The 16,320-nt window shown below is 39.2% G+C and overlaps 1 protein-coding gene across 1 annotated transcript; it reads left to right on the top strand.

Annotated features, from left to right (window-relative positions):
* The first annotated feature begins 2,299 nt into the window (after nucleotides 1-2,299).
* LOC121511984 (cytochrome P450 2J4-like) lies at nucleotides 2,300-16,037 on the top strand. Its single transcript, XM_041790890.1, has 9 exons — nucleotides 2,300-2,568; nucleotides 4,254-4,416; nucleotides 4,503-4,652; nucleotides 6,555-6,715; nucleotides 11,015-11,191; nucleotides 11,288-11,426; nucleotides 13,028-13,215; nucleotides 14,433-14,574; nucleotides 15,615-16,037. The coding sequence occupies exons 1-9, from the start codon at nucleotides 2,368-2,370 to the stop codon at nucleotides 15,788-15,790; spliced, it is 1,497 nt and encodes a 498-aa protein (XP_041646824.1). The 5' UTR covers nucleotides 2,300-2,367; the 3' UTR covers nucleotides 15,791-16,037.
* Nucleotides 16,038-16,320: the final 283 nt, after the last annotated feature.

Raw genomic sequence — 16,320 nt, 5'->3', positions numbered from 1 at the left:
ATTACTATAGTGAATATATGCATAAGATCTCACAAGATGATACTGCAAACTGCCCAAGAGGCAAAAGCAAAGCAATGTGTATGAATTTGTTTTGGCTACGTAAATGTAGATTTTGCAAAACTTGCTTTTAATACATAAATGAATATGTCTTTATGCTTGGCTTTTTTTTTTACTTGTGCGTAAGGGCAACATGCTGATACCATTAAATGCATAACCATGTGTGTCCATTTGTCTTTTATATACTGTTAGTCTAAGGCTGAATATCTGAGGGATTTTAGGAACTTTGCATCTTAGAGATGCTTAATGCCCTAGCTCTGGAGCTTGCTCAGGGATACTTGTAAACCAGTTACCCGTTGCAGGCTAATGTGTAGTGATTTGTGTAATCAGTTGTTGGTATTTGAATCCAGGAGCAGAGTCGGAGACAGATGAAGCAGCGAGGGAGGAGGGAGTGAGCGAGGGATCCAGGGAAACGTGAGGGCTTGAGGAGTGAGGAGTGAGGAGGAGTGATTGAGGCTTGAGAGTGAGACTTCTATACCTGTAGACAAGTGAAAACAGTATAGAGTTACTTGATTTCCAAATCTAACAAAGTGCAAAAATAAGGATAGGATTGATAAAATCCCACACCAATTATGATTAAACTGTCTCCTCTCCCTCTGTCAGTGTGTGAATTCAACAAGGTATTCCATATTAATGTTGGATAAGGAATTTGAGCCTTGTTAAAAATGCAATTATCTAGATGAAATAAGAAACAGCTGCTTAATGATGTGAACATAAGTATTTGTACAGAGAAGTGACCTCTTATGTGTTTAATATATATACGTATATATATCATCAGCTCACACAGGGCTCACATTGTTTTCACCATACACTTAGAGTCCAGGCTGAGAGAGATACTGTCATTGGTTCATTCAGAATGTCCTCCCTAATGACAGAGCCAACATTCAACAGCAGCCCTGTCATACATGAAATCCAAAGATCGGCCACTATATTTCACAAAATGTGACCTGCATGGCATCGAAGAATGCTAAACTGTGCATAACACCAAAGGTAAATGATACCACTTTCCCCCAATTTTTGCCACTTCTTTGCCCCTTCCAACTCATTTGATGCCTTTCCTCCCTTTATTGCCACTTTTAACCCATTAGGTCTGGCTTTCCCCATTTTTTCTGACCTCTTTTAACTCTTTTTTTTTCCAATTCTTCATCCATTGTTGCTATTTTTCATCAATTTTTTTCTTTATTTTTGCTTTTTGCCCTTATAACCAGTTTTGCCAATTCTTGCTACTTCTTGTTGTAACTTTAATCAGTTTTGCCACTTATTGCCCTTATAACCAGTTTTGCCAATTCTTGCTACTTCTTGTTGTAACTTTAATCAGTTTTGCCACTTATTGCCCGCTTTCGCAGCTTTTCACCCAGTTTTGCCATTTTTTGAAACTTAACCAATTTTTTCACATTTTACCCATTTTTGCCTTTTCTGCATGCCTTCGAACCCATTTTTGATGCTTCTTTCTCATTATTGCAACTTTTAACCCATTAGTGCCACCTTTCACCATTTCTTACTACTTTTAACCCACTTTTGCAACTCTTCACCCATTTTTGCCATTCGTTATCCATTTTTCCTCTTTTTGCCATTCTTTGCCTCTTTTCACAATTATTTAATGCTCTTCCATTGAAGTTGTCTCTGTTTCTTCTGATTTACTTTCTGGTTTCCTGATGTTTGTGCAGGAGTAGGAGTAGCTTTGAAGTCTGACATTACTTTCCTAACGGTTTTTCAGTGTTCCCGTCCACATTTGTTTCAAGAAAAGAGCTTTACATTTGGGATAAAAGGTTATATTGTACTACAGCATGAATGGATAAAATTCTTTTTGTGAGAATGGTTATAATTAAAGTTCAAAAAAAATGTGATTATCACAGTTTAACTTTACAGTGGATCATGATTTTGCAAACCTCCAGGGGACCCCAATTTGGTTGGGCCCCAGAAAGCTCTCTTCTTTATACCACCTTATGGGCGGCCTTGGATAATGTTACAAGCTTTGAGTTTTATTTTAACACATCTAAAAACCAAATCAGGTATTTCGCAGAAATCAAAAAGTTCACTTCTTTAGTTGGCCTACGTCATTATATAAAAACACGTCTCTCTACCCATCAGTCTCAAGGCTGCAAATATTATTGGTAAAGTAACAGGCACACACGCATTGAAATACTTTTTCCTGTTTGCACAATATCATTTATTTTGAAGGGTTCGGGCGTTAACCGGAAGACATGTTTTAAGAAGTATTAACTTTGCTTTCTTCCTTGCAAACTGTTGAACTGTTGACCTGCTGATGTTGCGCAGTGAATATTTACGCTAGCACAGATAAACTTTCTAATGGAGACAATTACAAGTTTACTCGGGATTGAGTGGCTGGACTGGAAAAGTATTTTGATATTTTCCCTTGTTTTCTTGTTATTAGCTGATGTTTTGAACAACAGAGTGCCCACAAACTTTCCCCCGGGACCGTGGGCTCTTCCTCTGATCGGTAACCTTCATCAGATCCAGCCAAGAAGGATTCACCTGCAGTTCACCGAGGTGAGTGGAGGCCATACAGCGGCTTTTTGTGGGAGGTGTCATCGTATAGTCTACACATATCAAACTTGATGCATGAGTTACTAAAAGCACAGTAGAGCATGCTAGAAACTTATAATACTGCAAAAAACGCAGTCAGTAGGAGGCAGTTAGTAAAAAAAATGGGCACAAGTGGTGAAAAGTTCTTAAAATGAATTGCACATCCACTGCGTTTAGTGCGGTGAAGGGTATTCAAGGACACCAGTACACTAATGAGAAAGTTTCAGTGGTTGATCACAGCAGGAAAGTTATTTTCTGATATTTATTTTTCAGAAGTAAATGTTAGATTTTATACTAAAATTCATACTAAACATCTGTTCTGATAAATGTTCAGATGTTTAGATTTCCACCAACAGTAGTTTTACATCTGCACTGATTTTCCAGTTATTGAATGCTGCAGTTTTAATTGTTAAATGAGCATTTCTTGCCAAGTCAACCCACATCTCTGTTCAAGGCCGTCCATAAGGGGGGGTAAAGGGGAGAGCCTTCTGCGGCCCATGGAGTCAGCAAAATCATGGTCCATTGTAAAGTTAAGATATGATAAACATATTTAATTTTTTACCAATCATTTGGAAAGTAAAGTCAGACTTTATACCTTAGCTATGATGTTCACAAATGTCAGGATGCCATAAAATATAGAAGAAACTGAGACACCTTTAAGGCAAGAAATATTAAATAATTGTGACAAAAGGCAAAAATGGGCCAAAAGTGGCTAAAATAGGTCTAAAGTAGCAAAAATTGACACAAGATATGAAATGCAGTTAAAAGTGGCAAAAATCCACCAAAAAATGTGTGGGTTCACAAATTCAAAAATAGGTGGAAGGTGGCAAAATGATTTAAAGTTGGCCAGAATGGGTAGAAAATGTAGTGAAAAGGGTTTATAAAGTGGCCAAAAATTAGATAGAATTGGCAAAAACTAGTGGAAATAGTGGTGAGAAGTGGTTTAAAAAGTGGCAAAAATTTGTTTAAAGTGGCATGGTTGGGTAAACAAGGCTGAAATGGGTAAAAAGTGCCAAAAATTGGCAAATAAAAGTGCCGTAAATGGGTTGAAAGAGTGGTTGAATGGGGTTAAAGGGCGGCACTAATAAAAAATTTCAACATCAGGGCCCAATAAATGGGTGGCACACTTTTAAGCTCCAAAATGAGGTAACTGTTAGTCAGGTCACATGCTAGCACCAATGCTACTGATCCAAGACTCAGACATCGATACTACCAATAAATCTCAACTGGTTAGGGTCTATTCTCTGGGTTTGTCAGGGGCCCAAGCCAGTTCTGTGTCCAGGCCTGTCTCCGTTTTTTAGAAAAGGTCCTTAAGAAAGCTATCCAAAATTCGCCTTAGTAAATTCCTGCCTGTTTGTCTTAGCATTTAAGCTTAGGAAATGTATTTACGGGAATTTTAGGTGATCATCACCGTGAAGGCAAAAACCTACTGAAAGATGAAATTCACACATACACTCACAGTAGTCATGAAAGTAGAAAAAGTGGTCCCATCCAGACAGAGATTAGACATGAAACAGTTACCTAAATCAGCCAGGTGAGTTGTTTTTATGTTGAGATGTTCTTAAGCTGTATGGATTCCTTCATTTTTTCCATCTTAAGAAGGAGTCAAGTCACACTTTGACCTGAACCACTCTGTTCTTTATGTTCAGTTTGCAGGGAAGTATGGGAACATTTTCAGTGTTCGACTCTTTGGTGGAAGGATTGTGGTCCTTAATGGCTACAACCTTCTGAGGGAGGCCCTGGTTCAAAGAGGAGAGGACTACGTGGATCGCCCCATAATACCACTTTTTACAGACATTGCTGGCAATAAAGGTAGTGTACACTGTATTGTTCGGGTGTAAGTTGTACTGTTTTTATCCAATTGCATTCAACAGTACCTTGTTTGGTATTTCTCAAAGGTCTGGTGGCATCGAATGGCAATCCATGGAAGCAACAGAGGAGATTTGCTCTTCATACGCTCAGAAACTTTGGAGTGGGCAAGAAATCCTTGGAGCCATCCATCCAGCAGGAGTGCCAATATCTCACTGAGGCTTTTGCCAGTCATCAAGGCAAGAATAAATTTTCATTTTTCAACAAGCACCAAGCTTTAGGTTTTTAAACTCATAAACTGGATAGTAGGCATTCCACCATGACACTTATAAATTGCCAATTATACAAGCATACAATTTTTCTTACACTTTAACTTTGGCACACAAAAGCATATCCACACCTTGTAGGGTTGGACTATAAACCCAGGACCATGGCATGGACATGTGACTGTTTCCCTGCTTCACTATCTAAGCAATGACATCTGTTCACTTAATTTTAGCAGTGGCTGGCACAGGTATAAAGAATTTGATTCCAACTTGTTAATGAGTCATCGTAACAATTATATAAACCAAATTAAGTCTTATCTACTTTTTTTTTGGCTGACCACTGAGGTCAGCCTGTAACACTTAACCTTTCTCAAGTTAGCATTAAACACACACAAGGGGGAACTTTTCAGGAAAATAGAAAACCTTTATATGTAAAGAATATTTGACAATGAAATGAACAACAACTCTGAATAAATGCAATCAATAAAACACTCCGCAGAATCGAATAAATTCAAAGCGTCTCACATTTAATTAATCCCTCCCCCAAAACATAAGCGCACGTCGTGCATAAAATTAAATGAAAAGTAGATCACAACAAAAATAATGATTTATCTTTATAACTTCAAGATAAACTAAAAGTCCCAATCTAACGAAAAACGCAAAAATGTCCACATCCAAGTACTTGAAAGTGTCTTTTGTGAATCCACTGAAACACAAAGGCAATATCAATCTTAATCCAATTCTCTCCAATGGAAAAAACACAATAGATCCTCACTGAAAAAAACGGTTAAAAAACAAAAATATGCGATCGATTGCTATGAACTGGTATACCAGACAAAAAAGTTACAAAAGAAGCGATTTCACCCAGATCCAAGAAGATTAATCCGAAAGGGAAAGACTGCTTTGTCCTCTCTTCGCCCAGCATCTGCATCAAGACCAGCCGGGATACTCCTTGATGGCTTGATTTGTAATCTGCTATACGGTTTATTGTTTTCTACTTTTTATTTATTTTACTGGACAGCTTGTTACTTTTTGCTCCGTCAGGCCCTAATCCATAGGTGCACCTGCTCCTTTGTCTCTTTCCCGGTCCTCCGCCTCTTCCCCCACATCATATCCTCCTTTTATCATTTCGTCTGTTTTTCTTTTATTATTTTAACCATATATCAATATAAAGAATGACAGCAGGCACGCACATACAATACAAATGAATATACAGGGAAGATTTTATTTTAAATGAACAAAGAAAACCTGCTGTTTCCCTTATATCATCCATTACCATACGTTAAGATGAACTAATTTCATGTATTTTTTTAGGTGACACTGTTACAAGCCCTACACATGACTCTGTATGTGTCTGACTGAGTGACTGACTGACTGACTATACTTTCAGAGCCATACCACACTAAGTTGTGCTATGGGCGGGGTTTTGCTTTGCAGAAAGCCATTGATAATGGCAGACTCCACTGCGGTGATTACCTTAGATATGGCTTTAGCACTTCATCCATTTTACTAAAACTGGATCAATTTTCTTCATGAAATAAAAGATAAAAACAACCTTAAAATCACCTTCTGATTTTCTGAAAAGTCCTGCCCTTCCAAATTGCTTTCTATGGATGCATTCCCAGATGAGTGTGAGATATGTTCAGTCAATACTGCATGTCAGGTTAGCTGTTTCCTGCTGACAGGGCTTTATGTTTTAAATGTTGAGGTTTCTTCAATTCCCAACCCACAGAGATTAGGGACAGCACAATTACAAACCCCAAAAACTAATCATTCAGTCAGAACACAAAATTCAGTCTGGAATTTAAACAGGCATCCCAGATTGCAGTCAGTTATATACTAGGTTTTTACCCCATCTTGTTCTTTGCTTCATAGGCCAACCTTTTAATGCCCAGCAACTGCTAAACAATGCTGTGTCCAATGTCATCTGCTGCCTGGTGTTTGGCGAGCGTTATGAGTACACTGACAAGCAGTTCCAGAGTATTCTTCAAGACTTCCATGAGATGGTGTATTTAGAAGGAACTCTAGGTGCACAGGTGAGCTTCATATGTTAACACTCCACAATAACCTGCTATGAATCCAGTTTTACCCAGCCAGACCCCAGAAGTCAAAGGCTAATTGTGAAAGTATTAGTAAAAATGTGATTTAGATACCAGAAAAACATATTTCAGTAGTTATCCGCCATCTGACAGATATAACATTAAACTTCATTTAAAGCAGTGCTTGAATCTGTAAATGGCTTACCTTTGTCCAAACTGCAGTCATTTTGCACATCACTGTTGCTAACTACAGTAGTCACATTACAGTTATCAGTCAAACTATTGTGTTGTTACCTGTGTTACTTAAAGTTCTTTAACTTCCTATATAATAGGATGACAGACAACAAATCAAATCTCTCTCTGTATGATGAAGTTGGCTCAAGCCAGTGGTGGAGGAAAACAAAAATAGAACTGTAAATTCAATAGCTATTTTAATAGCTTAAGATCCCCAATGCCCTGAGTGACACTAAAGATTGGAGTATGATGCCAACACCACAAGCAGCTGAGGCCTGATGTTCAAAAACAAGTATCTACAAAAGCTCAGTGTTGACTTTTCTATATAAGAGAGAATAAAAAGAGAGATTTTATCCTATTTGTCTTGTTTCTTATCCCCCTTTATTATAGTAGGGATTTGTTCTAATGCTAGAATATCAGGAGGGAAGAAATTAACAATACCCTAACACTGACACCATTCCTCTCATGAGAAAGTGGATGTTGTTTTTTTTTTGTTGTTGTTTGTTTGTGTTTTTGTTTATTTTGTTTTGCTTATCTGGCCAAAGATGTTAGGAAACACAACAATATGGACACAGACATATTGACGTGGTTATGACATTTGGAGTCAGGACATACGCAAAAGGAATCTGGCTGACCAAGACATTCTATTACACCTGCATAGACTCCTCAATCCCAGCTATGGTTGAGTGGAGTATGGTATACCTTGGACTAGTCATTCACAAAATGCTGGTGTCAAATGGCATGTAGAGACAAACACAGAGGCATGCTCATACTCACGCCTATGGCCAGTGTAGAATCACTATTTAACAAGTTGAGCAAAAACCTTTGAAAAATGGTGAGAGAGACCCTCTGGAGGATTCTGGAGTTCTGCAGGATCCCTTGTTTGCTCATCCAGCCCAATATTCTGGTACAGAGAGTGCTGAGAAGTGTGGTGGCTCCACCTCTGATGTCTTCCCAGATGATTCTGGGGTGAGGCAGGGGTGCGTTTTAGCTCCTACGCTCTTCAGAACCTGTGTGAACTGGATAGTGGGGCGGGTACCAGGGGCAGTGAGCTGTGGGGTGTCAATTGGCGATGTCCAGATCACTGACCTGAGCTTTCATGATGATGCTGTGGACACTGTAGATGTCCTTGTGGGGGCTCTTAACTTGCTGAGTGAGGAGGCTGAAGTGTTGTGAATGCACGACTCCTGGGCCAAAACAGAGATCCAGGCATTTGGGAATGCCTTGGATGCTGTCGTCTAACATGGGTCTGTGAGTGGAGAGAGCATGGTTGAAGAGCAGTTCACCTACCTTGGCAGTGTAATCCATTGATTCAGTCACTGGACTGCAAGCCTGAGATCAACCCAAGACATGGACTTGTGCATGGGGTGATGGGTTTGCTGAACAAGACAGTATGGCATACCCGGTATTTGTAACCTGACACGCCAGATGGATTTGTTTCAAACATCCATCTGAAAACCTCCCATAGACAATGTTTCAGAAAAGGCCAAGCCTTAGAAAAACAACTCAGATGGATACGGTATTTGAGCTTGTGGATGAAAGTCAGAATCTTTTGGTCCTTGGTCTTCCCAGTCTTACTGTACTGAGACCTGAGGCCACTTGACTGATGACCAGAGCCACCAACAAGATGCCTTTGTGACAACTTCTCTTCTTCTTGGTATCATTGGCAAGACTGTGCATCTAATGCTGACATGCTCAGGTGAGTAAGGATGGGAAGGGTCAGCTGGAAATACAGAAGTGGCAGCTGCTCTTTTATGGGGCACCTGGCACATTTCCCAGGTCTGATCCATCTCACCACATACTACCCAGTGGGCTGGTCCAGATGCTGGGGCGATATTCCATGATGTGTAGGTATATCTGTCAAAATACAATGCATCTGTAGCTATTTTGTCTCTCAACTATAGAAAACAGGGGCCCCAGGTCTGGCATGGTGCGTAAAACACACTATCATGACTTAGTACCAGATTTAGGCAAGAGAATAAATCCTTGACCTAAAAGTAAAGACTAAAATGTGAGGACATTTTCTGGACTAAAACTGGACTCAAATGTTTTGGAGTTTTCATCAACTAAAACTAGACTAAAACTATAAAGGGTAAATATGACTACAATGTGACTAAAACTAAAATGCATTTCAACTTAAGAATGAGACTAAAATTCCAAATAGCTGTCAAAATTAACACTGATTAGGAGCCCAGAGCAGTACAGGACCAAGGTTGATGGGGCAAAGTACCGAACCAGCATTAGCTCCCATACCTGACCTGAATTTAGAAGTAAATCTTTGTATTGTGTGAGGAAGCCTGACAACCCAAAGTGAGCCCATGCTTGCACAGAGAGACAAAACCCACACAGCAAGGCCCTGTCCAACCAGAATTCAACCAGGAACCTCAATGTGAGGCAACCGTGCCTAACCCATGCATCACTGTAGTGGCAACAAAAAAACAAAAAACCTCCTTTGCCACTTCCTGCAGGACATGAAATTTTCTGACTCGTGCATTCCATGTATAATCCAAAAGAAGAAAAAAGGCAGGAGTAAAATAAAGCAATCCGTAATCTTTATTCCAAATAAGTAAACGACAACTACTAAAACGACATAGCGACGGTCAGAAATACTGTTGCTCCCTATCCTGCTTAGTTGAAAGACCCTCCCCTTAGAGCATGTGTTTTGCAGGTATCCTGACATCACTTTACTACACTTGGCTGCACTTTACGGCAGAGGGTAAATTTGCGGTAGCAGGACAAACCAATCGAGCACAGATATCCTGATTAGATACAAATACTACAATAAACTAATATTAGCAAAAGACTGCATGCAAGACTATCTTACAATCCTAACATAAAAATCAAAAAATAAATTAACGACTATCTAAATTAGGCAAAATATGCAAAACTATACCTAAATTACGTTATGGCTCTAACAATCACCATGCAAGCAAAATGTTACTGATGTGTATTTTAAATTTATAGTTTGATCTGTGGAAGATGCAGAGCCTTGACCTATATTGAAGCCAGTCAAGGAAAAGGGGTGGATGATTTAAGAGTACAATACATTTAAAATATTCAATATCCAAAAATAGTGCTGTAGTACACTCAGTACTACTCCTTACTAGGCCTGAAGGCTTGTTTTATATTCTGCCAGTAGATGGTGATATTTTGCTTGCTACAACACCTCCTATTAGAGAAGTTGCATACAGTCCTATGAAGCTGTTTGGAAGTCTAATGTAGAGTAATGATGACCTTTAACTAGACAGAGAAAATGAACACGAATCGCCGACCAGGGTGATCTTGGTCAAACAGAAGTTTTCCGTCCAAACAATCGACCAATGGAATGGAAGCTGTTGGCCCTAAACCCTAGACACCTTTCCAGCACTGTAGCCAGGCTGACAGACGGTCATAGCTTTACTGAGTCCTGCATTCATTCCTAAGCTGATGATTATATGGGTTTTTCGAATGATGATCAAATGATCAAATTATAAACTAGAAAAGCACTCGGAAAGCACAGACCTCCACCATTAGCCCTATCTCCCAACAGTACAGAATCCTTAAAAAAAATCCAGATCCAGATGGTGATCTGGATGACTCCCAAAATCTGGTCAGTTCTTCCTTGTGCCATTTTTGACATTTCCTGAAAACTTCATCAAAATCCGTCCATAACTTCTTTAGTTATGTTGCTAACTAACAAACCCTGCCAATCACATAACCTCCTTGGCGGAGGTAAAAATAGAGACAAAATTAGGAGCTTCTTATCCAAACCAGATGTTGATTCATCCTTGATCTCTGGTACTGAAACCTCAGCCTTAGAACCAGATATCCACCTAGAACTCAAGAACTCAGGTCAATTATCTCTTTGGAGCTAACGTCAAGTTGCAATGCAAAGAACAGCTTGCATTATTTTCTTAAATAGCATGTTCACGTGTGATTTAACCTGTGTCAAGTCTCCATATGAAATAAAAAAAACAATGCTTATAAAAATTGCTTCACTGCTCCTTACAAGCCTTCAACCTATGCCTGTTTTTGATAACTTGGAGTCATACTTGATCTTGTAACTGTCTTATTGTTTTGTAGATGTATAACATGGTGCCATGGCTGATGAAGTGGCTGCCTGGATCCCACCAGAGGATTTTTTCACTGGTGCGAAAGGTCATTAACTTCATTGAAATTAAAATCAGAGAACACAAGGAAAGCTTTGATCCCTCCTCATCAAGAGACTACATTGACTGCTTCCTCGCAGAGATGGGAGAGGTAAAAGCTTTAATCTGTGTGTTTTGTGTTCCTCTTTGTAATTTCTTTTAACGTGTATTAACTAAAACTTTTGTCTGTCTTTTGTGGTATTAATAGAAGGAGGATAAAGAGTCTGGTTTTGATATTGAGAATTTGTGTTTTTGCGCTCTTGACCTGTTTGGTGCTGGAACTGAAACCACTGCCACTACTTTAAACTGGGGACTGCTTTACATGATCTACTACCCTCAAATACAAGGTGTGTGTGTTTGTGTATGTGTCATAGTTGCCTGCGTTTTTTTAAAGGTCTTAGCGATTTTGTATTTTTATTCTCTTAATATAGGCGTGTATAAATAAGGCATTTCACATCCCTTGCCTGGTTAGTTTTGTATTTGTCTCTATTTTGTTGTGATATCCTCACAGGCTAAGTCAGTGGAAGCTATGCATTATGAAGTCCTTTTCAAACAAGGATTCTGTGATTAAGAAATCCATATTTACACCGGTGTTGCTTTGAGTGACCGTTAAAATATTCTTTACTTGGTACTCGGCAAAAGTACAGTGCTCTGTTAAAGCTTTTTGATGGGTTAGGACTGGGTCCATCCTTGGAAGATGGTGCCCACCAGTTTGTGGATCCCCCACTATTTTCTTCATTGGACAGGATTGGACTTTTTTTTCTACCAAGTTCTGCCTCAAAAAAGCTGAATAAAATCTTTTGAGGCTGGAGAAGAGGAATTGAAAAAGAAAGATTAAGGAGTTCAGTAAGATAGAAAAAGGGCCAGGCAGTGTTTAATTCACAAGAAAAAGATTAAATACTTAATGCAAAATTTTTTTTATACTTTATTGTGTCAATTAGTAGTGTTAGTTACATAGAAGCACATTTTGTTGTCACAGATATACATTGACACATTTTCACATTTTGACATTTTAACCCTTGTTCCCTAACCCCTTGTTCACCCTCACCCATACAGATTAAACAGTAAAATAAAATAAAATTAGACTGTACTGAGTTTAACTGCTCTGTGATTTTATATTGTAGTGTTAGAGGGGCAGGGTCATTCCCTACTGTGGGCTCGTGACATCATGAGCTCACATATTGGCCCCGCCTAACCTGACACGCCAGATTGATTTGTTTCACACATCCATCTGAAAAACCTGTAATACTAAGCATTTGGGAAAGGGCAGAGCCTTTGAAATAAAGCTCAGAGGGTGATTGGATGAACGTTCTGTCTGTCACATCTTTGTGGGCCAATCAGAGCAACAAAACGTGACGTAGCCACTAACGCATGCACAGCTACCGAGGAATAACATGAACCGTGAATCATTTTGAAAAGAAAACAACCCACTGCTGTTCTTTTTCTTCTTTTAACGAAAAAATGTAGTTATATTCTGATAAAACTTACTTTAAGTTGCCATATTTGCACCAGCCTCTTGTTGCCACTTGCTTACGTCACGACTCTGCTGCGCCTGAAAGTACTGCCCCTCATCACTGATTGGTCCTGTCAATTTCTAACTGGCCCAAACAGTTCAGACGGGAGCTTTGCAAGATGGATTCGTCAGTGAATAACTCAGAAATGGGCGTATCCATCTGCTTTGCAAGGTTAGGCCCCGCCCAGATTAAACCAAGACAGGAAAAAGGTAAAAAACTTACTAACAGTCTCAAGCCAAAATTCAGTCACATGTAGATCTCTGTATCACATGTTTACAGCAGCTATATTCCGACATATCTAGCGTGTTAAGACAAAAACTTCGGATTTCACTTTACAGGGTCTTAAAGGTCCTAGCGCCTGTATTTTGGCCCAGTTCAGTTGTCAGCATTGTACAGTGACTCACTTATTTTTTTTCTGTTTTCATTGTGTGCAGAGAAAGTCCACGCTGAGATTGATGCTGTCATTGGTTCATCCAGAGTACCCTCACTAAATGACAGAGAAAACATGCCCTATACAAATGCCGTCATCCATGAAATCCAGAGAATGGGCGACATCGCACCACTAAATCTGTTTCGCATGGCAACCAAGGACACCACACTGGACAAGTACACGGTCCCAAAGGTACATGACAACACGTATTTAAAATATTTGTCTTTGCAGTGCTGTGAAAAGGTATTTTCCCCCCTTTCTGATTCCCAACTCTCACATTTAAATATTTCAGATCATTAAACCATTTTTAATATTCACAAAGACAACCCAAGTAAATACAAAATGCAGTTTCTAAATGCTTTTTTTTTTTGTTTTGTTTTTTTTTTTTTTTATTAAGGGAAAAAAAATCCAAACCTATCTGGCCCTATGTGAAAAGTAATTGCGCCCTGAACCTAATCACTTGTTGTGCCACTCTTGGCAGCAATAACTGAAATCAAGCATTTGTGATAACTTGTGATGAGTCTTTCTCATCGATGTGGAACTTTGGCCCGCTCTTCTTCTCAGAATTGTTTTAACTCAGCCATATTGGAGGGTTTTTGAGCATGAACTCCCTGTTTAAGGTCACACCACAGCATCTTAATTGGACTTAAGTCTGGACTTTGACTGGGCCACTCCAAAACCTTCTTTTTTTTTTTTGTTTCTTTTTTTTTTTGAGCCATTCAGAGGTGGACTTGCTGGTACTTTTCAGGTTGTTGTCCTACTGCATAACCCAAGAGTGCTTGAGCTTGAGGGCACGAACTGATGGCCGGACGTTTGCCTTCAGGATTTTCTGGCGTTCCTCTTTTAGATCTTGTAGCCTACTTACTTTGTCTGACAGCTTCTATTTAAGTGATTTCTTCATTCAACAAATCCAGCAGTAATCAGGCCTGGGTGTGGCCAGTGAAACTTAACCCAACTTTCCAAGAACGATGGTCAATCACAGTGAACTCATGATTTAATAAGGGGGGAAATTACTTTTTCACATAGGGCCAGATAGGTTTAGATTTTTTCCCCCCTTTTGAAAAATTAAGTAATCATTCAGACACTGCATTTTGTATTTACTTGGGATGTGATTGTGAAATATGAAAATTGGTTTGATGATCCGAACCATTTAAGAAGGGCTGGGGTGGTTTTTGATGTCGTGTGATTGGTAGAATTCTTCTTCTCTTCTGGTGTGAGTGCATGCAGGAATCAACATTGGGCCCAAAAATCCCAACCTTTGACCTCCAAAATCATTTCAGTTCATCCAAATGGAAACTTGTTCAAAGTTTAAAGAAAAATCTCTCAAACTATTGTTAAGAATTTACTTTCACAATAATGTCCTAACAAATTCATTGATTTATTATTTTGATTAATACCATTTTCCTCAGGGCACCATTATCCTGTCCACCCTGAACTCAGTTCTACATGATGAGACCATGTGGGAAACTCCACATTCCTTCAACCCTCAACACTTCCTGGATCAAGATGGCCAGTTTAGGAAGAGAGATGCCTTCCTTCCCTTTTCAGCAGGTACAGCTGTGTAATACAAGAAGATAAACATTGCCAGAGCTGGTTTTTGAGGCCCTATGGTTGTATACTTAATTTTCCACAACTCCTGGCTTCATAATTATTTAGTAAAAAATTAACCCTGGTACATTTTTTCCCCGAAATTATGGAGTCAATGTGGACATCTGTGTGAAGTTTGAAGAAAATCCCTCAAAGCTGTCCATAGATACTGGCTCACAGGCAACAGATGTACATGAACCCCACAACCCTTTGACCAATAACTTCCAAAATCCAATCACTACATCCTGGGTTCACAATGGACACTAAAGTGCTAAAGTTAAGGAAAATCCCTCAAAGCATTCTTGAGGTATCACGTTCACAAGTAGAGATGCAATCAAGCCCCATGACCTTGACCTTTGACTAATAGCCTCCAAAATCTATTAACTTCATCCTTGAGTCAGGATGAATATGTGTGCAAAGTTTGAAGAAAATATTTTAAAGCCTTCTCAAGGACTGCCGAAGCAGTGCGCCAGTTTCACACACAGCTGGAGGATTTAGAGTAACAAGATTATTTTACAGTGACAGTAATGCATTACACTACTGTGTTACAGACAAATGTAATGTGATTACAGTAATGCAGTACTTTGTACCATGTTATACCCAACAAGAAAGAAAATCTGTCATAGTATTTTCATTCAATCTACCCATCAGTCTTTGCTGATTCATTACCAAAGTTATCTTAAGAATATTCAACTTTTGCATTTTGAGCTGGCTGGACAGACAGATGGGTACGTATACATGCAAATAGACAGGCAACCCACAAACTTTATGCTTCTGTCCTTGGCTAATTCCAGTGCAGAGGCAATAAAGTAGGCATTTTAACATGAGGGTTCTTTGGCTTTTGGATTCAGCTTCAAGCAGGCACTGCATTGTTTTGCATTAATTCATTTAATTCCTCTTTAAAGTTTGACTCTGTTGTATTGAGCCTTTGTGAAGACTCTGAAATGCAGCAGTGTAACCAAACATACCCCTTGTGTTAAAATAACTCATCCTTTTATCCTTAGGGAAGCGTGTGTGTCTTGGGGAGCAGCTGGCCCGGATGGAATTATTCCTCTTTTTCACTTCCCTTCTTCAGAGGTTTTCTTTCACTGCACCTGAAGGAGAGCAGCCCAGTCTGGAGTTCAATCTGGGAGGCACTCGCTGTCCCAAACCTTACCGCCTCTGTGCTGTATTAAAATAAACTGACGACTGTCTGAGAGTAACAATCTTTGGTTCACATGCAGACAACACTGTTCTGGCAATACCTTGTGTCATTTTTTTTAATGTAATATGCAACAAACTGGATCTGTTAGTCAAGTTAAGTTTCTAAATTAAAATGTAAATGGTAAATTTCACCTTTGTTTGGTTTCTTAAGCATGAGTCAACACAATTAATAATAATGATTTTATTTGTACAACACCAGGGGTGTAGTTAGGGATTTTGGATACCAAGAAAGAAAAATACAACTGTTGGAGAAACAGTCTATCCCAAAAGCCTGCTGTTAAGCAGTGGGAATCCTGATTACCAAGGAGAAGGAGTCCTCTGATCTGAGCCAGTTTGGCACCATCTCACTCCTGAATGTGGAAGGGAAGATTTTCTTTAGTATCATGGCACAGAGGTGAATCAGTTATTTGGAACCAAATAGATTCAGAGATACAACAGTGCAGAAAGAAGGGATCCAAGGTTTTGCAGGGTGCATAGAACACAGGCATGATTTGGCGTCAGATTCAG

Source organism: Cheilinus undulatus, linkage group 7, assembly GCF_018320785.1.
Source record: "Cheilinus undulatus linkage group 7, ASM1832078v1, whole genome shotgun sequence".
Classification (NCBI taxonomy): domain Eukaryota; kingdom Metazoa; phylum Chordata; class Actinopteri; order Labriformes; family Labridae; genus Cheilinus; species Cheilinus undulatus.
This window is presented reverse-complemented; position numbering and strand designations above follow the sequence as displayed.